This window comes from Salvelinus alpinus, chromosome 16, assembly GCF_045679555.1.
Source record: "Salvelinus alpinus chromosome 16, SLU_Salpinus.1, whole genome shotgun sequence".
NCBI lineage: Eukaryota > Metazoa > Chordata > Actinopteri > Salmoniformes > Salmonidae > Salvelinus > Salvelinus alpinus.
In genome coordinates this window covers 9449958-9473081 of record NC_092101.1, presented here as the reverse complement: position 1 = coordinate 9473081, position 23124 = coordinate 9449958, and the positions used below count along the sequence as shown (strand labels likewise).

General features: G+C 42.3%; 1 protein-coding gene across 2 annotated transcripts; it reads right to left on the bottom strand.

Moving 5' to 3' along the window:
- Positions 1–403: 403 nt before the first annotated feature.
- LOC139540746 (alpha-N-acetylgalactosaminide alpha-2,6-sialyltransferase 5-like) lies at positions 404–19400 on the bottom strand. 2 transcript variants are annotated; one of them, XM_071344671.1, is made up of 5 exons: positions 19196–19400; positions 18244–18456; positions 9849–10261; positions 7959–8066; positions 404–5708 (listed from the first exon to the last, which is right to left on the bottom strand). In XM_071344671.1, exons 1-5 carry the CDS (start codon positions 19208–19210, stop codon positions 5468–5470), a joined length of 990 nt encoding a protein of 329 aa, XP_071200772.1. In that variant the 5' UTR covers positions 19211–19400; the 3' UTR covers positions 404–5467. The 2 variants fall into 2 exon arrangements, with proteins under 2 accessions (XP_071200772.1, XP_071200773.1); XM_071344672.1 differs by having other exon boundaries at positions 19199–19400.
- Between the last annotated feature and the right edge of the window lie 3724 nt (positions 19401–23124).

Sequence of the window (23124 nt, the reverse complement as noted above, 5' to 3'; positions counted from 1 at the left end):
ATAATGGTTAATGCAGGATCAGGACCTAGGGTCCATTTTCCTGAAATAACTCTGTGAAGCTTGTTCTGTAGCTTGATCCTGGTGTGGTAAGCCAAAGGATTTGCTCTGTCCTCTCCGAGGATTCCTTCCCATGTGGTTAAACCCAATAATTACAAAAAAAAGGGAGGAAAAACAGGTTGGTGTGTAAATTCAAGGGTGGGTTCTTCCAGCATTCAACATGTATTTGGATGGAAGTTCTTCCCAAGGTTGGGACTATATTTCCATCTGCTGGTTTAAAAGCACACTTCAACCACTGTTATTTCCTTAAGACTCTTATCAATCTCCACTCCAGTTGTTTGGCCACACATAAACTATGCATATCCTTCTAAAATGTAATTGTAAAGACATTGTCCCACATGAGAAAAATGTATTAATTTCAATTTTATTCAGTTCCATATGATGCCATTTCTAAACAGATACACATCACTCAGTAGCTGAATTACAAAGACAGGGTGAAAATATGTCTATTTTTTTGTTGAAGAACACAACATCACAGGTCAATGGCAGGAATAGCATATTTTAGCACGCCATAGACAATTCAGTCTATAACTACGAAAAACCAATACAATCTACTACTATCACAAGTGACTTGTGCCTGTGAGGCACTGCTCCCTCATGCCTATGTTTGCAAACTGCTGCCTCACAGGCTGATGTTTACACACTGCTGCCTCACAGGCTGATGTTTACACACTGCTGCCTCACAGGCTGATGTTTAAGCAACTCCGCCAATTCAAATTCAAATTGTAAAAGGGGGAGAGCGAGAATAACCATTTTGAAATCTTTAGTCAGGCTAGCTGATCCAAAAACACTGAAATGGCTGGACTGTTTTCAAATTATACTGGCTAACATATAAAGACTGAAATAGCAAGACTACATAGACATTATACAGGCTGATATATAGATCATCTAAGCTGTTTAGCTGGTTAGTTCTCTTTTTAAAGGAGCTTGCATCTTAGTCGACTATTTTGCTGATGTTTTTCATCTGACAACATAATGCAGCAATTACAGCTACCAATGTTACTAACTGCCAGTGGTGGAAAAAGTACCCAATTGTCATTCTTCAGCAAAAGTAAAGATACATTAATAGAAAATGACTCAAGTAAAACTGAAAGTCACCCAGTAAAATACTACTTGAGTGAAAGTCTAAAAGTATTTGGTTTTAGATGAACTTAAGTATCAAAAGTAAATGTAATTGATAAAATGTACTTAAGTATCAAAAGTAAAAGTATAAATAATTTCAAATTCCCTATATTAAGCAAACCAGACTACACAATTTAAATAAATAAAAAATAATTTACTGATAGTTAGTGGCACACTTCAACACATTTGTGTTTACAGAGACCGCCACATCAGGTAGTAGGGATGGCCAGGGACGTTCTCTTGATAAGTGTGTGAATTTGATTATTTTCCTGTCCTGCTAAGCATTCAAAATGTAACAAGTACTTTTGGGTGTCAGGGAAAATGTATGGAGTAAAAAGTACATTATTTTCTTTAGGAATGTAGTGAAGTAAAAGTAAAAGTTGTCAAAAATAAAAATTGTAAAGTACAGATACCAAAACAAACTACTTAAGTGGTACTTTAAAGTATTTTTACATAAGTACTTTACACCACTGCTAACTGCTTAGCTAGCTATTTTCTCTTGAGCAATGAGCTAATATAGCAAGCTGTATCTTAGCTGGCTGGTTAAATAGAGCTATCTATTCATACAACTAATACAATACAGGCTCCTCTGAGGCTGATCTGAGTAAATAGGGGCCTTACAGGCTAATCGATAATAAAGTTTCCTCTCAGGCGGGTCAGAGTAAATATGGGCCTAACAGGCTGGTCTAATGGTCTATAATAAAGGCTCCCCGGAGGCTGATCAGAGCAAATAGGGGCCTTACAGGCTGGTCTATCATGGTAAAGGTTCATTTCAGGCTTACCAGTTTAAATAGGGGCCTCGCAGATGGATCTATAATAAAGGTTCCTCACAGACAGAACCCATATTTAGAATATTTTGTCAACAATGAACTATCCACTAAAGACAAAGGGTGGGCCTATATTCTACTGGTGAAGGCGGAAAACGTGGCAATTACAATTTTCCTCGGGCGATTGGAACAATTGTTGTCCATATAGACCACCCACACACTGCAAAGTGCCCCGCTATGCCCACAATCAACGTTAAAACAGTAATAGACGACAAGACATTCATTCTCCCGCACCCACAGACCAGTCCATATATATGGAGGACACACATAGCCACTAGGTGTCAGGGCAAACATGAGTAATATCTCCTAAAACACCTCATAACCTTCACATTTCAAATATGCCAAGAATTTCCACCAGCTTTTGACACTTAGAGAAATGACAGTCTGTTTTAAGCCTACCTTCTGGTCATCTAAAAGTGGGCTGGGGCCAAGTTATTAACGGCCTATAAAAAAGATAAGTTATAATACCTCATAAATCATCAGACTCTGTACACTGCCTTCTGTTTTTACCTTTTGCTGATCATGTTATTTGATCTCCAGCACCTGCTCAGTATTGGATGTGCGTAGGCTATGCAATCTTTTCCTATACTTATCTTATACTTTATCTCAACTATGTGCAGAAAACAGTTTGGTCCCACTGGATAATGATGTCACTTTTTACTGATAAAACCATTCAAGAATCACCACCAAAACATCCTAAAACCATCTCCCCCACTACCAGGGGCTATCAACATTTGTAATTTCGGCAATTTAGCGCCAGTGCTTATCTATGTCAGGAATGGGGATATGTGTCATGATGGAAATTGCTGCTCAGAAGATGAAATGATCAGACCATGATATGGAACGTTGACTGTTCATCCTCCGGCTCAATGAGGTGTCAAATCCTGACACATACTGTAATGTACTCTACACCCTGCATCCGCAAACGGTATGATTTCAATGGTGATAAAGTTGAACACTATTGAAAGAGGAAGGGGGATAGCTCATGATTTGTTTTGAACCTTTGTTAACGCCTGTTTTGTCAGGTTGCTTTGGAAACAGGATTCCTCACCCAAATCAAGTCAGGACAAGACTGCCTATTATTTATGTATACCAAGTACACCACCTTGGCACTTTGGACCTGTAAAACTCGGGCTAACCTTTTCCAAATATACGAATAAAGAGGCTTGTAGGTGAATAGTTTGTAAGCACCAAAACCTACTTATACATTTACACTGCATTTTACGAGGTAAGGTCAAACGTAATTATCATGTCGCCCTGAGAGTGTGATTATAGGGACTGGACTAATTAAAAAACAAGCTTGTTTTAAACCCTGCTTGTCCTTTGAAGCCCTTAAATCCAACCAGGTCCACCTCCGGGATGCTCATTATGATCCAGGTCTCAGGTGGACGCTGTGTAGATGACATCCCATCATTCCGAAGGGTTGCTCCTGTAGCCCCATCCTGTTTGGGAGGGTAGCTACTGGCATTAGGATACCAAAGTAACGCGTTAAAGTACTCAGATAACTTTTTGTGGTAACGACTAACCTAACGCATTCGTTTTCAATTTAAGTAATCTGTTACTTAGTTACTTTTTGGGGAAAAAAACAAACGTAGCTAGGTGATCAAGTCAGGCTCAGTTGATAAGAATTGACATTTTTCCGGCTCTGTTTTCTCCATAAACATGAAGGAAAGGGCACTACGATGACACAATGCGATCATATAGTTTTACATAGAATCTCTCTTCCCAGTTTGTATCAGTGTGGAAAAACAGATTGGTAGCCAGTTGTCCTTGTATTTGAGCTCTCCTTTTATGAGTGCCCAGTTGGTTTTATATAGGCCCTATGTATTTACTTACAGAACGTGTAAATAATTCAACAAAATAATTTATTTTAAGTATTGTGAAGGAGATATTGCGTCTCTCATTATTATTTGAGTTGGTACATCACAGAGTTATAAATTAGCCTAATTGCTGAAATAGGTCAATCAAATCAATAATGAGAGCAAAGTCTGATTAACTGATAATTGACACAGACATGGTGGCGTAGTATGAAGATCTGCATTCCATGAACCAGGAGGTTGTGAGTTCAAATCCCAGGTGAGGACATGTTGAATAACGATTAATGTATAAATTAAAAAGCACAGTTTACTCATGTGTGTTAAAAGCACTGTTTGTGTGTGTAACCAGTTGCACAGCCTTTTTTAGTTAAGATGCCCAAATAATATTTCATTGTAGAACGAACACAAGTTGAGCAAACACTTCAAGTTTTCTCAAGTTGGAGCTAAATTGGTGCCAACAATTTTTTGTTGTTTTGGTAACACTTGGACCAAAAAGTTGAGTAAACAAAAGAAAAAGGCTGTGGAACCAGTTACTTAACAACTAGATTTTTTATTTTACAGTGTGTGCGTACGCCATTAGAGGAGCAGCTACCCACTTCTTTGAAGTCTGCTTCTCCAGCAACTGCAGCTTGCGGGTCATTCCACGAAAAGAGTGCCTTTTGCGTCTCTTTGATATTTTAAGTAAAAATTGTGCACCAATATCTTAAAAAGTTATATTGTTATATTAATCTAAGAGATATTTAATATAGACCATATGGAGAATTCAATAAATCAGATTTTTTATATGACACTTGCTAAAGTGCCAAAATTCTGCCTTTTGACATTTCCCTCCTTCAGCCCTGTGTCACTTCTAAGATGTTAACCCACTTAATCCCAACATTTCTCAAAGTATCACCATCATTGTAAAGCCTTTGTCAAAGCAACAAAATAACTAAGTCATTTCTGAAGGTGATTATTTATTTAATGTGATTAGTGAATCATTTACATCTGTCCTTCATTTGAAGGTCAACAGGTTACGTGAACAGAACTCTCCTTTAATAGTCAGATCCTAGTGTAAAAGCAGGTGAGCTGGTTCCACTCTTTTTTGCCACGTTCTGGTGTTTTGTGGTGGAAATCTGAGCGGGTCGAGCATAACACGTCATCCCTGTTACCCATAGATAGACAGGCATTTTGTTTTTTTTACAATTTCATAATATTTTTGTGAAGCTTACATTCAATTGCCACCCTCTGTTGCACATAGCAAGCTTCCATTCCCCCTGTCACAAGGGGATTTATGGCTGATTTAAGAAAACAGTCAACCCTGTTACTTTATTTGGCACTTAGTTAGCACTTACTATAGTCATTTTTGAATTTAACCTGCTGAGATGGGAAAATTAATTTTTTTATGAAGTTGAACATGTGCTCTTTATGTCAGAATGTTAAAATTAGGTTAAATCAAACATATCTTTTTTCCAAATTACACTTCTCAAAAGGCACTGAATTGGTGGAATGACCCTTGTACTTTTCCACTCCCCCCACACACTCCCATAAGGGACACTCCCATAAGGGAGCCAAGGAGAGGATGAGGAAAATCAGCATGTTGGTGTCCAAACACACAGTCACTTCTTCCCCAGGTCCTGATGACCTTTCTGTCTATGTCTGGTATCAAGAGCCATCTGAAGCAGGTGTGAGTGAGCTGTTTCCATTGAGAGTAGAGGACGGGGTCCAGTCTGGCTGGTAGAAGTGGATGTCGAACATCCGAGCCCAGTTGGCGAACACTGTCTTCTCCGTGATGAAGCGATGGTGGCTGCCGCGCCGGTTCCGCTCGTGGGAGAGATACATGGCGCACTCGTCAGGCCCCGAAGGCTCGTAGTAATGATACGGCACCGAGAGATGGGAAGGAGCCCTGGAGAAAGGAGGAAATGAGGGGGAGAGAAGTTTGAGGGGGGAAATGGAAGAGGGGGGAGAGAGAGTGAGATTGGAGAGGAGAGAGATCAACAGAAAAAGAGAGAGAGTGTGTGTGCATGCATGCGAGAGACAGATAGAGAATAGGGAGGGGAGTGGTAGAGAGGGAGGGAGAGAGAGAGGGATTGAAAAATACAGAGAGATGGTGGAGATGCAGTACAGTGCATTCAGAAAGTATTCAGACCCGTTGACTTTTTCCACATTTTGTTACATTACAGCCTTGTTCTAAAATCAATTCAATATTTTATTTTCCTCATCAATCTACACACAATACTCCATAATGACAAAGCGAAAACAGGTTTTTAGAAATTGTTGCAAATTTATAAAACATAAACTGAAATATCTTATTTACATAAGTATTCAGACCCTTTGCTATGAGACTCGAAATTGAGCTCAGGTGCATCCTGTTTCCATTGATCATCCTTGAGATGTTTCTACAATTTGATTGTGGAGTCCACCTGTGGTAAATTCAATTGATTGGACATGATTTGGAAAGGCACACACCTTTCTATATAAGGTCCCACAGTTGACAGTGCATGTCAGAGCAAAAACCAAACCATGAGGTTGAAGGAATTGTGAGCTCCGAGTCAGGATTGTGTCGAGGCACAGATCTGGGGAAGGGTACCAAAACATTTCTGCAGTATTGAAGGTCCCCAAGGAAACAGTGGCCTCCTTCATTCTTAAATGGAAGAAGTTTGGAACCACCAAGACTCTTCCTAGAGCTGGCCGCTCTGCCAAACTGAGCAATTGGTCACTCTGACATGGCTCCAGTGTTCCTCTGTGGAGATGGGAGAAGCTTCCAGAAGGACAACTATCTCTGCAGCACTCCACCAATCAGGCCTTTATGGTAGAATGGCCAGACGGAAGCCACTCCTCAGTAAAAGGCACATGACAGCCCGCTTGGAGTTTGCCAAAAGGCCCTTAAAGACTCTCAGACCATGAGAAACAAGATTCTCTGGTCTGATGAAACCAAGATTGAACTCTTTGGCCTGAATGCCAAGCGTCACATCTGGAGGAAACCTGGCACCATCCCTACGATGATGCATGGTGGTGGCATCATCATTCTGTGGGGATGTTTTTCAGCGGCAGGGACTGCGAGACTAGTCAGGATCGAGGGAAAGATGAGCGGCGCAAAGTCCAGAGAGATCCTTGATGAAAACCTTCTTCAGAGCGCTCAGGACCTCAGATTGGGGTGAAGGTTCACCTTCCAACAGGACAACAACCCTAAGCACACAGCCAAGACAACGCAGGAGTGGTTTCGGGACAAGTCTCTGAATGTCCTTGAGTGGTCCAGCCAGAGCACAGACTTGCCTATTTAAATAAAGATAACATAAAAAAAGAAAAGAAAAAGACTTGAACCCGATCAAACATCTCTGGAGACCTGAAAATAGCTGTGCATCAACGCTCCCCATCCAACCTGACAGAGCTTGAGGATCAGCAGAGAAGAATGGGAGAAACTCCAGAAATACAGGTGTGCCAAGCGTGTAGCGTCATACACAAGAAGACTTGAGGCTGTAATCACTGCCAAAGATGCTTCAACAAAGTCCTGAGTAAAGGATTTGAACACTTATGTAAATGTGATATTGTATTTTTAAATAAATATAAACATTTGCAAAAATGTCCAAAAACCTTTTTGCTTTGTCATTATGGGGTATTGTGTTTGGACTGATGAGGGAAAAAACTATTTACTTCATTTTAGAATATGGCTGTAATGTAACAAAATGAGGAAAAAGTTAAGGGCTCTGAATACTTTCCGAATGCCCTGTATATCATATTTCTTAGCCCTGAGATGTGCTTATCAAAGCTACTTCTTTCCCTGTGATAATTCTTCAGTCCTAGACTCAGTAGACTCTAGCCTCAGAGGAGAGTTTGAGCCAGCATGAATAATTCACACAACACAGACATTGGATCTGGTCCCATGGACCTGCCTGTGGATATCAGCTCATTATCTGGAGCACCTGTTATCCTCCATCTATCTATCTTTGTTTTATTCGACCTTCCCCTCTCATGTATTAAGATGCATAGTCAAGATATTTAGAACACAAGCAGGTATCTTTTATTTGCCAGAACAGAAATAATAACAATAATAATAAAAGTGATAAGTTGCCTATTAGTAATAATCCCTATGGCATACATGTCATTGAAACTCTCGGGTCCGACAGCACTGTGACCTGTGCCGAACCCAACCCACCTGCAAAAGTCAGGAGCCACCATGCCATAGACATTGATCGTGTCACAGAGTTCCAGGGCAATGGCCATGGTGAACCAGCCAGTGCTCAGCCATGAGTTAGAGGTCTTCCTGGATGACACGGTGAGGGGAAACAAGACACAATATATACTATATGTTCCAACGAAATGTATTGCATGACTCAATAGATTTAAATGAGAGAAATTGTGAGACAGAAAAAAACTGACCATATGTGGTGCTTGCAGCGATATCCATCCTGCCCAAGGCCCTCAATTTATTGCTTAATTTTTAATACCATAAGATTTCACACTGCCATATTCCTAATTTACATGATTTGACATGAAATCGCAATTTCAATACTGTTAAACAGCCATCAAAGCAGTGCCCCCTGTAAAATGGAGCCCTTTGATCTACTGAACCGTCAAGGCTAGTTTGTCGAGGCTGGACCTGCCAGCCATACCAGCCCCTCACTGGGGGATATCCCAGCTGGCAGCGGTGCCACTTCTGTCTGGGCTCATTCTGTTTACTGTTGGCAGCCTCTGCCAGGGGGGCACGGTGAGAGTACCCAGGGAGAGTGCCAGCCAGTGAAAGTCTGGTAGGACCTGCAATCGGTTTCTGCTCCTAGCTTTGCCTCAGTGACATTATCTTGTGAGGCTGTGCAGCACTTTTGTCACTTCCTGTCAACAGTTAATGAAGACACCAATTATCTCGTATTATCGTAGCATATGTAAATGTCATGTACAGATGAACTATCTTAATTCGATCACTCTGTTGTCAAAGAGATTTTCCTGCGCAGAAACACAGAGACATTTCGTCAACGTTTCTGAGCTTTAACTATTATTAATCGTTAGTTATTATATTAATCATTAGTTATAAAAGAGACATGAGAGGTGCCATAATGAAACTTGGGAGGGGCTGAATGCAGGGAGAACAATCACATGTAGCAGTGCTGATAAAGGGAGGAACCATTTAAGGCCCATATCACTGTCCTACATAACATTGATTTAAGTAGGCAAGTCAGTTAAGAACAAATTCTTACTTACAATGGTGGCTTAGGAACAGTGGGTTACCCGCCTTGTTCAGGGGCAGAACAGTAGATTTTTACCTTAACAGCTCGGGGATTTGATCTAGCAACCTTTCGGTTACTGGCCCAATGCTCTAACCACTAGGCTACCTGCCCAGCAATAATGATGCAATGTTTAGCGATAAGGAGGAGACTCCACCCAAAGTGGGGTATGTATACTATCACGGCTGAAACCATGTCTTTGTCTAATTCACCCTCTGGGAAGAATAAACTTGGTTTGAGCGTTCATAGTGTCCGTAGAGTTTTTACTCTGAGAATTAGAACCTAACACTTCGTAATGTAAAATTGGTAGTTGGCATTAGGTTGTCTCAGCGTTATTACACAACGTCTTGTTTCTTCTTCTTCTACCACTTCCATTCACAACATGATCCAGCATTTTGTTTGGGACAGTTTCTGTACTTACAGATTGCTAAAATCCCTCTCTAGCTGCATTGTCCCATTCAATGAGATTCTCATACCCCATGGTCTACAACTAATCCTCTTAGTTCCTAACATATATTCAGAGTGCTTTGAACTAAATCCCATTAATGATAGTGTGAGTGGTTGGGTGGTTGTTGGGATTTCTTTCTTATTCTTTTGTTAAAAATGCTCAAAAGCAGCTTTTGAATTAGAATGTTTATGCCCAAGAGCACTGACTACAATGCATTCGACTTCCCTGGCAAATCCTGCTTCAAGTGGCTCAAGTCCTTAAACACACTGACTGTATTTTTCGGAAGTCATTCTTGACCAGAATTGGACAGACAGACAGACTCACAAAGCCAAAACCCAATGGCATCATTGACCCGAGGGTCAAAATGTCAAAACCCTACCTGTCTTTCCCTGTCTCCTTCTTGAAGAGCTCATCGAACTGCGGCATCTTGAGCTGGGAGATGACATAGACCTTGAGCTTGGGCAGCAGCTGGTTGACCATACGCAGGTTGTTGAAGACCAGGCCTTTGCCGTCGCGTCGCATACAGCTGCTGGGTCCCCAGAAGAGGAAGACTGAGTCCTGGCTGGCGTTGAGCAGCTCCTGCCGGCTCCGCAGTACCCTCTGCAGGCTGGAGTGGGCGATGACGCGCAGGCTGGTACGCTGGCCCACGTCCCGCTGGAAACTACCCCCAGTCGGGGCGTCGTTCATGCGGATGACGCACTCGGTGCTGTCGATTTCGTCCCCGCGGTTGCTGCCGGTAAGGTGGCCCGAGCTGGTCACCAGGGCACAGCAGTTACAGTGCATCCTCAGAGGCTCGGGGGGAAAGTCAAGAGGTCAAAGACGGTATAGTAGAGTGAGGTCAGAGGTTACAGGAGTTCAACTCTGGCCATTAAAACAACATAAAAAATGCACGCTTCCTTATTTCCTTGCACTGAAATTATGTACAGGTAACTGCCAAAATAAAGGAAACACTTGAGTAAATGAGAGTTCTGGCGGCTCTGTTATGTGTGGGGTGCATTTTCCTGGCATGGTTTAAGTCCTCTCAACCCCTTAGATAGCAAGGTAGATACCAACAAATACACAGCCATTCTGAGTGATCGCCTTCAACCTATGGAAATCATTTCTATTCTGATGGGAGTGGTCTGTGGTAGAGGTCTTCACAGATCCACCTGTCCGGATCCATAAGTCGAAATAATGTCACAGGTCTGGTCGGATCTGATATTCAGGGGTCAGGGGTCTCGGGTATGTGTCATTTTAACAGACTTTTCTGGAAGGATCCATACAGATCCGAATTTCTGCTGAATTTCTGAATTTCTGCTGCTGCTGCTGCAGCAGAAAGAGAGAGAAATGTGTAATTTATACTGCTGCTCTTTGCTTTCCACGAGAGTGGCGCATGTAGCTTGTTGCTGATGTTGTTGTTAACAACAAGGAGAAGGATAGGTTACAATGGCCAAGAGGCAACAGGTAGGCTGCTAATTAATATTCTGAATGGAATTGTTGTTGTTTGTAACTGTGTAGGACGAGAATGCACATGCAGCCTTAATTAGCCTAGCTAGCTAGCTATCTTAACTAGCTCCTCCCGGTTTGATGCAGTCAAGACAGGTTACCTACGTAATCATATTGGATGATAAATAACCTAGCTATGGCAGCTATTAGTCTACTATAGCACTTGTCGGCTTAGTTGGTTGCTGTCTCTCATCTCTTCCTCCCACCCTCCCTGTTCCGTGTCACTTGCTCACTCACAGTAGCCTACACACACAGCATGGCCTATGCTAGAGCATTACCTCTCTCTACTTCATCTCCCTCGCGCTTTATCAGCTCGAGTTAATAAAGTAGCTTAAAAATGTACTTCTCTGCTGCTTCCCCCACTCGGATTGGATCGGGTCTGGATCCGAACCAGCTCTATACGGAATTGGTCTAGTTGTTCTCGGGTACGTTTGAAACGGATCTCTATATTTAAAAAAAGGCATTTATGCATATCGGGTCCGGATGGGAAAGTCCCAGGTCCATTGCGGAACGGGTCCAACCTTTTGAACCTGTGAAGGCCTCTAGTCTGTGGTCTTTTCCAGGATGGCAATGCCCCCATCCACAGTGCACGAATGATCACTAAATGGTTTTATGAGAAGGAAAACAATGTAAACCATATGCCATAGCCGTCTCAGTCACCAGATCTCAACCCAATGGAACACTTATAGAGCGATGCCTGAGACAGCGTTTTACACCACCATCAACAAAACACCAAATGATGGAATTTCCTGTGGAAGAATGGTGTCGTATCCCTCCAATAGAGTTTCAGACACTTGTAGAATCTATGCCAAGGTGCATTGAAGCTGTTCTTGCGGCTTGTGGTGGCCCAACACCCTATGAACCTTATACTGCAGTGGGCTAAATCAGGTTTGATTCAGGATTTGTGTCCATTTTTTAAATTAATAATCTTCATTAATAACGAAATAAGGAAAAATATTAATAACATTCTACCCATGAGGCCAAAGAGGGTGCTTTTGGTCATTGACTGCAGGAAAGGGCTATGACACTTTAGGTTGGTTATTCCTTTATTTTGGCAGTTACCTGTAGCTAACAGCATTGGACACGTGAAACCACGGTACCCACCACATTGCTCAAGCCTATCGGAAGGCAGAAAAGAAAGAAGGATGCATGTTTGAAGTTTTCAAACAGAATCTGCGCTCTCTGGGGCTGACGGGAGCCCAAAGGGTCTTCTACAGGAATCACACGACCCATTATCATTCAATAAAATATGAGACATATGCACATATTCATGTTGGAGTATGTAACGATGCCTGTGGCCCTTTCCTGCAGTCAAATGACCTAGTGCCCTCATGGGTGGAATGTTATTAATATTTTTGTTTAAGCCATAATCATGTGTGTCAGGTGTATACTTTTGTTTCAACGTTCAAAAACGTTAAAAAATAATGTAATCCTCCCTCTCTCTCATCGATGTCAATGGGCGGACGGAGAGTTGAGGTCCATGGCACCAGATTCAGATCTCCCTGCCAAGAGGAAAACTGTGTTCCCCAAAATCCAACAGCATAATCAATACCCGCTACAGCATAAAGTAGAAGGCCAGGCAAAAGGGCATCTATATCTAATAATGAAAATCCTGAGACCCTCTCATGAATTATTCTAAGGCTTAATGCAGAGGCCCATTGGCATTCAGAGCTGTACTCTCAGCTTCATGCTTGACTGTGGCCCGTGTGGCCTGTGCACACATACATACTGTGCATACGGGTGAGATTACCGACTTCACTGCCTCATGATCCCGCTCTACTGTTCACATGTGTCTTCCTATAATCTCTGTAATTACATATAGATGAATTACCAAGGGAAGCTGCCAGGAAACGGAGAAGGGAATGAGCACGATGTGGGAAGTGTGTGTGATGAGTGATCCGGGTTCTTCTGTCATGGTAACAGGTTGTGAAATTGAATTTCCCGACTTCAATCTACCGCATCTTTCATCGAAATAGTGTGGATATATCGATTGTTCGTGCTAGCCAGACATCCTACAAGTAGACAAGAAAAAGATGACACACCACGTCACACAATTATACACAATCCCCTGCCAGGCTACGAAAATAAACTAGGGAGGACATAGATCGTATTTATTTCTCGTATTCTTTACGTTCTTTACGTATTCTTCTTTACCGCTCTTCTTCCTACTTCCTACTTAATGCAGTTCAATACAAGAAAAGAAAACCGTGCCGGTTTTGTTTCTGCATTTTCTCTATTGGCTGGTCTTCATGCCTGTCTCTTCTAATGAACTGCAGGTGTTTCCTTCCTGAAAGATTGTTCTTTCCTTTCCATCTCTGCTGCTTTCTTACCTGAACTGACTATGTTTGTCTGTGAACATTTTCTCGACACATTCGTTTCTCCTTTAACGAGTCAAGAGGTTGATATTTGGAATTGAAAAAATGTTCACGCTCAGGAATATGAGTGCAGCAAAACGCGAACCTAGAACCCAGGCAATAACTTTCAACTTTATTATTGGATCCTCCTTGTGGCCTCGAGCACCAGGGAAATTCTCCCAGTACCAGTAATAAGTGTTTTTGACAGGAAGACTAAATTGTCTTTGACAGAGCCCAGAGCTTCTGTCAGCTCAATGATTCTTTCTAGGCAGAAATAGCAATGACTTATCAACCTTCATTTTGAGGAAAAGGTTGAAACCGAGTCTTTTAGGGGAGAAACCATGTCAAAAACGATTCTCAAATAACACATAATTGAATCACATGTTATTACATAGTCCATCATTATGGAAGCTACCTGCTTGAAAGCAATAATAATTGGGAGGATCCTTATTAGGCCTATGCATTTGGGAGAAGACTGTGGTAGAGGTCTTCATGGATCCACCTGTACCCAAATAGTTTGATAGTTTTACATTTATTGCATTATGAACTCATTTCAATATGAGCACACCTACCTATGCAGTAGGAACTTGACTAATACGACTCACCGTGTCATAAATCATTCATAAACCGAAAATATACATATTCCACTCAAACTGTGCATCCCAAATGGCACCCTACTCCCTATACAGTGCACTACTATTGACCAGGGCCCATAGGGCTCTATGTAGGGAATGCCATTTGGGACGGTGCCATTTGGGACGTAGTCCCAGAGTTACTATAGTAAATGGGGCGAATGCAGGTTCAGACTTCATTGACCTCTAATGTGAAGTAGATTAGATTAGCTGAGCCATGATAAACAGACCACAGAGCTCACAGCACAACACACAGTTATGAGTAGTGCCTCAACCCAGTCAATTACCATCCACACAGCATCTCCAGACGCATCACTATCCTCCTGCTTAGACTCTCCCCAGAGGAAAGCAGGATCGTAATTGCATTGAGAACAACGCCGTCCATTCAGCTTCTCTCTAGCTACCTCCCAGAATACTCACAGCACACAAGGCGGACAGTAGCCTCGATTTCATGTCTCGCAGTTCTGGTAAATGTAATATTTCAGAAACAATGGTTTGACAGTGAGACCAGGCGCACAGAGCCCTTCCTTTATGATGACTAGAGACAGTAGGCCTACATATCAGAGGAAATGTCAGAATTGAGGGTGTTGAGGCATTTGAGGGACCGGGGGGAATTGTATTGGGGGGTTACTGTATTACAGATGCGGTCAAATATATTGGCACCGTTGCACGATTCACAATTTCTTCTCAAATAAGTAGAAATTGAAATCATCTTTGGTGTTCACACGTGTATTTGTTTGATTTTAAACTGCTTTTTAATGATGAGGGCACCAGCATTCTTCTCACAGCTCTGCGATATTTTCTGTATATATCACTGCCATTTTGTTCTTTAAAAAATGTCAAAGTTCGTCTTTAACAGTGAAATCTAAAAACAGTCAATTCCCACTTAGATCCAAGATGGAGTCAACAGCTGCCTCTTACAAAATGATGATATTCATTGCTTCCTGTCAGCTTTCCTCAAGGCTCTGATTAGCCCTGTCTATCTATCAGTTTATGAGGGAGTAGGTCCTCTTGGATTAATGAGGACTTGGATCCATTTGAAGAAGTTCTCTCAGTGAGGAGGAAGTGCGGCGGGTGCACAGCCAATGGGCTACTTATGTTAATGACATCCAGAGGATGATGTCCAATAAGGTTAGCCGTGGTTCGGTTAAACTTTGATCTTCTAGTCTCTGTCTAGGCCTATAGGACTGGTGAAGATATCAGATGTTAGGGAGGAATGCACTGATTCTCTTGTTAGGTAGTCGTTTTTTAAGGGATTTCTGGATCCTTTGTCTGGTGTTCTATACAACTGGGATTTGTAAAGGGCATCATTAAGAGGGAGTCTCACAAATAACTCATTTCTGCACTTGTGATTTTTCTCCGGTTATCTACATTTGCATTTCTAGTTCCAACTAATCATCAGCGATTACATCAAAAAGCAAGGCTTTAAAAGCAAAGTGGTAGATTTCAGCACTGGTGCGAACACACACATTCAGTGAGGAGATTCACAGAAAATACATGATTTGTGATTACCATGTGTAAAGGCCAGTGCATATTGATGCTGATGGCCATGTGTTAAAGGTCAACATCTCTTTAATAGGAATCGGTAAAGCATCAGAGGAGGGAGTGTGTGGGGGGGCTGTCACTAACTGTACCTAGTCCACCAGCCGTGTGTGTGTGTGCGTGTGCGTATGCGTGTGTGTGTGTGTGACTGCAGCTGTAATCAGATTGTCAAAAGTGAGAACGCCATGGAGGGACATTCTCAGAAAAGAAACCACCGTGACGGACAGTGGAGAAAGCAACACAAAGGGGGAGACGCACTGATTCATTCTAAATTCTACGATTACATCTCAGATACACATATTTCCTTTTTTTATTTTTTATATTTCCTTTTATGCTACGTGCATCAGCAACGTTTCAGCTATTATAAATGATTTGTCCTGAAATATTCAAAGGTCTACCAGTTAGGTACTGTATATCTTATGTCTCATCCCAATTCACAAATGCTGAGGTGAAACTAGAAAGAGATAAACGTTTCCAGGTATAGAAGTAGAGAAGGTTTGCGTTGGGTGGCTTGTGAGCAAACTAATAACCTCCTATGGCACGTAGGTGGAGGCAGACCTTTCCTGTGTGTTCTCCATGATTAATGTGTGGCCTTTCTCATCCCTCAGTGTGAGACAGAAAGCAGCTAGAGGAGTAGTGGTGGTACTCACAGATCCACCACCCAGCTCTGTGGAGTCACGGGCCCGTGAAGAGAAAGTTATGCACATAAGTTAATGAGGGGCATAACCAGAATCCTTCAGGCGCAGTAAATACTGTAAATACGGTGGTGTGTGTGTGTGTGGGGGGGTGTGTGTGCATGCATGAATGCTTTGTGTATGTTAAGTGATGAGAGTCAAGAGGCCCCGCAGCTAAAGCCGATACCAACTGACTGGGATGGTCTGTGAATTCAGATAGTCCAGATAGTGATTTACAGGGTGTAGTGGTAGCAACACTACAGCGGTACTTGAGAGTCCCTGCAGTGGAGAGCAGACCTGAGATAGGGCAGTTGGCGATTGATGAAGAAATACGATGGCAGGGAACGACTGGAGGGAGGACTTTTCAATACATAACGAATATCAGACGCAATATCAGGGGATGTGGGGAGAATGGAAATAGAATCCAGATGTGTTCATTGTGCTGCCTTTTCTTGGACTGGGACCAAATAGGACACAAAGAAAGACCTCTTTGTGTCCTGTTTGGTCCGAGCTACTAAGTTCTGTCATCATCACATTCTAGCTGTTGGCTGGAAGGGGACTTCAAATTGCGGCTGAATCTATTGAAAAGTTTGGGCTGGGCAAGAACAAATAACTTCGCTGTGCTGGGCATGTACAGTACAATGGCTAAATATCACACAACTCTCTGACGCTTTTCATAGTCATTAAACAGTGAGCAGTGAACAGAACCGCTCCAGACACAGACCCCGATATAATCCTGTTCTCAACTCCTCTCCGTCGTAGCCTCTCTTGTCCGGTGCCACCTGAGAGACGCAGTGTCCGTCCACGCTGCCGTGTCTCTCTCTAGTCCCGTATCTCTCCCACTCTGGAGCCATGCTGCTAAAGTCAGCCCATACAGAAGCCAGCACGCTGTGTGTATCTCTTATTTAGGAATAACAACCAACAAAAACCCAAAGGTACCAAAACAACTGCTCTCTCTGCTACTGCACGGCAAGCGGTACCAGAGCGCCATGTCTAGGTCCAAGAGGCTTCTAATCAGCTTCTATCCCCAAGCCATAAGACTCCTGAACATCTAATCAAATGGCAACCCAGTCTAATTGCATTGCCCCCCCCCCCCCTTACACTGCTGCTACTCTCTGTTATTATCTACGCATATCTATGTCACTTTAATAACTCGACCTACATGTACATATTACCTCAATTACCTCGACTAACCGGTGCCCCAGCACATTGACTCCCTACCGTTACCCCCTGTTATTTTACTGCTGCTCTTTCATTATTTGTTACTTTTATTTCATATTTTTTGTTGTTGTTGTTGTTATTTTTCTTAAAACTACATTGTTGGTTAGGGGCTTGTAAGTAAGCATTTCACTGTAAGGTCACCTGTTGTATTCGGAGCATGTGACAAATACAATTTGATTTGAACTACCTATCTCGCTTTCAATCAACTTGCCTGGAACCTCGCTGGCTGCAGTGGTTGGGACGGGAATCAAACATACCGCAGACGGTTGCCAATTTCAAAGTCCCACCCACTCATGTGGTTCCAAGAAGAAATCTCCAAAGCTTTATCAATAAGCCATTTAGAGTGTAGCCTACCTGGGATATTTGTCTGTGAGCCGGCCTGTCAGCTTTACCTGAATGACAGTCTGAATACAGATCAGGAGGCGCAGCTCGTCTTATTCATGCACAACATCACTAGAGCAGACAATGTGCTTCTCAGGTGCTTAATGGCCAACATATTGGCTATGGCCACTGATTACAATTATACTCACAAGACACTGAATCGATTAACCCTCATCTTAGTTCTAAACGATTGAACCTTAAGCGACAGACTGAAGATATGTGGCAACAAAGGCATTGGGTAATTGAAAAGTCTAGTGATAGTGCTCTCGATGGTACTTTGGAATATACTGTAGACTTTGCCGAATACCTACTTACAATTTCAAAATATCTACAAAGCCTTTTGAATAAATATCTACAAAGCCTTTTGAATAAATGACACAGGAAACAACCGCTGTTTGTTGACAGCATTGGTTGTCCATACATGTTTTAAATGTCTTGACACATTTCTACAGATGTTGCGTTCTTATAGTCAGTATACTGCTTACCTTTTGATCGATGACTCCAGTGTAGCCCTGTAGGGTTGATGACAGGGCTCTTCCTGGTTTAGGCTGCGCTTTCCTGGGCTTATCCATTAGCGGCCCAGTAGCAGCAGCATCCGTGTGATACGCTGTCCCTGACGTGTCCGTGAGGCTGTTGTTGTACACAACCATGAGACTGGTACCCATGGTAATAACTATAATGACGATAACCCCATGGCGCTATAATAAGGAGAAAATTGGTAAAATAGGCTACATCATGAGGTATTCAACCGGTTTATTTAAAAAAATATATATATATGCAAAAAACGAAATTAGCTTATATCTGCAGTATGCTACAATTACTTATTTATAGCATTTCTATTCCAGAATATAATGACAAATTAGAACTTTAAACTCTGTTAGCAGCTTACGATAATGGTTTCTAGATAAAAAATAATATCACATCTCTTCTTTCTGTGATCACACTTCAATTCTCGAAACCGCCACTCAAAACAACCCACTGTGAACAGATGTCAGTTCAGTCTAGTTTTGATTTACATTTGGTTGAGTTGTCAACTAACGTGAATTCAACGTAAAATCAACAAACAAAAAAGATTTAGGTTCAAAGTTGGGGGAATTTCTTGGGGGAAATTCTATAGTGCTGATGACTCAGTTTTCCACGTTGATTCAACTTCATCACATATTATCTTTGTTGTTGAAATTACGTGGTAACAACATTGACCCAACCAGTTTTTGCCCTGTGGGAACAGATGCGCTCTATGATTTAAAAAGACTGACAGCTGTGCACTCTTCACGTTATAATCTTTAAATCCATCATCCAACCCATTGTCATAAAGATAGAGTAGACTATTTAAACAGTAGAGTAGAATAGGCAAGGAGCATGATACAGTAGCAGTAGGCGAGATGTCTATTTTCTCCCATAACTTCCATCTTTCCAAAAGAGTTTCAAAAAGCCTACCACCTGAGCCTTCATTTTGTGGATGTCCTCCGTAAAATTCTTCAATTTACATAACGATTTAGAAGCCAGAGCATTCACGTTGCTGAAATCGTCGCAGCCGTGTCTGTTTACGCCAAATAACAACTGACTGACTTTTTGACAAAGAGCGCATCCCTAATGTAGCAGATTAGCACTCGCACTGATACATCAACGATCCACTTCTCTCTCGCAGGATCCAGAGCGCCCAGTATGATAACTCCGCATGGTCATAATGAACGCCTTTTCAAGGATGGTACAATTTCGCACAATTCAAATTATTGACTGGGGATCTCTTTACTGAGGAATGTAGCCTAACTCTTTCTATTGGATGTGTTTGAAATATTGTATATATATATTTGTATTGTGTTGTATTTGTAAATTGCAGAGCTTCCTTGTAAAAGAGACCTTTGTAAAAAATATTGGTGTTAACAAAGAGTTTACAGGCTGTTAATTACTATTAATAAGCAGTTAATATCAGTGATGGAAAAAGTACCCAATTGTCATACTTGAGTAAAAGTATAGATACCTTAATAAAAAGTTACTCAAGTAAGAGTGAAAGTCAGCCAGTACAAACCTACTTGAGTAAAAGTCTAGAAGTGTTTGGTTTAAAATATAAATATACTTAAGTATCAAAAGTAAAATTATAAATAATTTCAAATTCCTGCAAAGCAGACAGCACCATTTTCTAGTTTTTAAAATGTATGGATAGCCAGGGTCCCATTCCAACACTCAGACATTATTTATTATTTACCCGTTACGTTAAACGGGTGTCCTGACTCTCTGAGGTCATTAAAGATCCCATGGCACTTGTCGTAAGAGTAGGGGTGTTAACCCCGGTGTCCTGGCTAAATTCCCAATCTGGCCCTCAACCATCACGGTCACCTAATAATCCCCAGTTTACAATTTGCTCATTCATCCCCCTCCTCTCCCCTGTAACTATTCCCCAGGTCGTTGCTGCAAATGAGAACGTGTTCTCAGTCAACTTACCTGGTAAAATAATGGATTAAAAAAAATAATAATAAAAATTTAAAAAAACAGAAGATTGGAATGTTTGTCGTCAGAAGGAGACCAAGGTGCAGCGTGGTAGGTGCACATTCTTTTATTTAAATGTTCCACCAAAAAAAACAATAAAAAATATAACGAACGAAAAGCTTCGTCGTGCAGACTACATGAACTCAAACAAAGACAAGATCACACACTGAATGAGGGGAAAAGGGCTGCCTAAGTATGATCCCCAATCAGAGACAATGAAAGACAGCTGTCCCTGATTGAGAACCACACTCGACCAAACACAAAAAAATAGAGAACATAGAATGTCCACCCAAATCACACCCTGACCTAACCAAACATAGAGAATAACAAGGATCTCTAAGGTCAGGGCGTGACAGTACCCACCCCCCCAAAGGTGCGGACTCCGGCCGCAAACTTGAACCTATAGGGGAGGATCCAGGTGGGCATCTAATCTCGGTGGCGGCTCCGGGTTCGGGGCGTTTCCCCCGCTCCCTACGCTGATCCCTCCGCTTCTGTGGAACCGGACCGTGGATCGTCGACCGGAGACTCCGGACCGTGAATCGTTGCCGGAGGAACCGGACCGTGGATCATCGCCAGAGGCTCTGAACTGGGAACCACCGCTGGAGGCTCCGGAATACAGATCGTCGCCGGAGGCTTTGGACTGGGAACCCCCCTCTGGAGGCTCCGGAATGCAGATCGTCGCCGGAGGCTCTGGACTGGGAACCCCCGCTGGAGGCTCTGGACTGCAGATCGTCGCTGAAGACTCCGGACTGCAGATCGTCGCCGGAGGCTCTGGACTGGGAACCCCCCTCTGGAGGCTCCGGACTGCAGATTGTCGCCGGAGGCTCTGGACTGGGAACCCCCGCTGGAGGCTCCGGACTGCAGCTCGTCGCCGGAGGCTCCGGACTGCCGACCGTCGCCGGAGACACCGGACTGCCGACCGTCGCCAGAGGCTCCGGACTGGGGACCATCACTGGAGGCTTCGTACCTGGAGCCGGAACAGGTCTCACCGGACTGAGGAGACGTACTGGCAACCTAGTGAGTGGAGCTGCCACAACACATCCTGGCTGGATACTCACTTTAGCTCGGTGAGTGTGGAGAGCTGGCACGGGACGCACTAGGCTATGACAGCGCACTGGAGGCATAGTACGTATAGCCGGCGCAGGATATACTGGGCCGTGGAGGCGAACTGGAGGTCTGGAGCGCCTCTGATTGGGAACCACACTCGGCCAAACACAAAGAAATAGAGAACATAGAATGCCCACCCAAATCACACCCTGATCTAACCAAACATAGAGAATAACAAGGATCTCTAAGGTCAGGGCGTGACAAAGATGCATTTGTGTTTAGTGAGTCCTCTAGGCCAGACGCAGTAGGGATGACCACGTGTTCTCTTTATAAGTGCATGAATTTAACAATTTTCCTGCCCTTCTAAGCATTCGAAACGCAACTAGTACTTTTGGTTGTCAAGGAAAATGTATGGAGTAAAAAGTACAATGTTTTCTTTAGGAATGTAGTGAAGTAAAAGTAAAAGTAGTCAGAAATATAAAGTTAATATATAGTTAAGTAAAGTACAGATACTCAAAAAAACGACTTAAATAGTACTTTAAAGTATTTTTACTTAAGTACTTTACACCACTGGTTCATATAAGCTGAATAATGAAATTCAATAGATGTAGTTTATGTAATGGTATAGGCTTTGCAAACATGTGGAATAATGTTTATTTAAGTCATTTTAATTTTATATCATAGCCTAATAACCAGATTGTGGGAGAATTTTTCATAATAGGTAGGCTACAGATTAATTTCGACAAGGTATTCTATTTCTTATTTTTCAAATTATGTAAACATAATGCATAAGGTAGTGGAAAAGCACCTGGGGCAGGGCTTGAACCATCAACTCTGCGGTACCACCTGTGTGTGCACTACCACCTATGCCTTAGAGTTCTTGACCTCTAGGCTGTAATCACAAGTGCCGCGTAGCCTCAACAGTAGTTCCAAACACATGCCAACAACAGACACTGGTAACCCCAATGCGAAGAGATAGCATATCCTCATCTAAAAATGGCAACCAGAGCAGAGCACCAGCGCTGCTCACGGGAGAGCAGATTTGCTAGAAACTGTAATCTAGTCTGGAGCTGCTGGGAAATGGGAATCTGGCTTTTTTTAGCCGCCCTCTGAGTTGTTGCCTCCCCGACTTTTTATCTCTTATTGACATCGCTGGAAGATGGTTCTCACCAAGACGTTAAAAGATACGGTGTGCGGCAGCTTGAGGGAGATGGTAAACAAAGTCCTTTTAAATCTCAATAGAAAACAATACATTCAGTCAGCCTATGATACTTGAAGTAAAATAGGGTAATATTCAGGTCGTTTCACTCTGGCCTAGATGTACATTTTAATGATACCATTGACCTAATTAGTGAAATTGGCATGGTTTAGGGTAATTCATAATAATCAAAGCCTTATATTCAGATGCTTATGTTCATAATTTTTCTATATTCTCTTTTGATATATCTTAAGACATTTGGGCTGGGAGGGATATGGCGCACAGTATGTTGTACCTGTAGCTAATTCAAACAAGTTTAACACTGCAATAATTCCACTGTGATGAAAGGGAGAATGAGAACACGTGAAAATGACCTGAAAAATAACCTGACAAATAGGACCTGAGAGAGACTGGTGGAGGTTACTAGAGGAGATGTCATGACAAGAAGTGACTAATACTGTTCATTCTTCCTGTGAAAAAGCTGTGGTCATGGCTAACCATTGGCCAGCCAAAGGGGTACTGTCACATCAGAAATCAATGCAAAGACACAATTATTTGAATAGCGGGAATTTACAACTCTTTGAAACTGTTAGGGAGATATTCAATTGGGTGGGAAGAAATTATACCACATCGA

Excerpts from the sequence above, each read along its gene's own strand:
- LOC139540746 (XM_071344671.1), bottom strand. Across the intron at positions 10,262-18,243 it reads CTGGAGTCATCGATCAAAAG|CCTCTGAGGATGCACTGTAA; the intron begins GTAAGCAGTATA and ends TTTCCCCCCGAG. Across the intron at positions 8,067-9,848 it reads AAGGAGACAGGGAAAGACAG|GAAGACCTCTAACTCATGGC; the intron begins GTAGGGTTTTGA and ends CGTGTCATCCAG.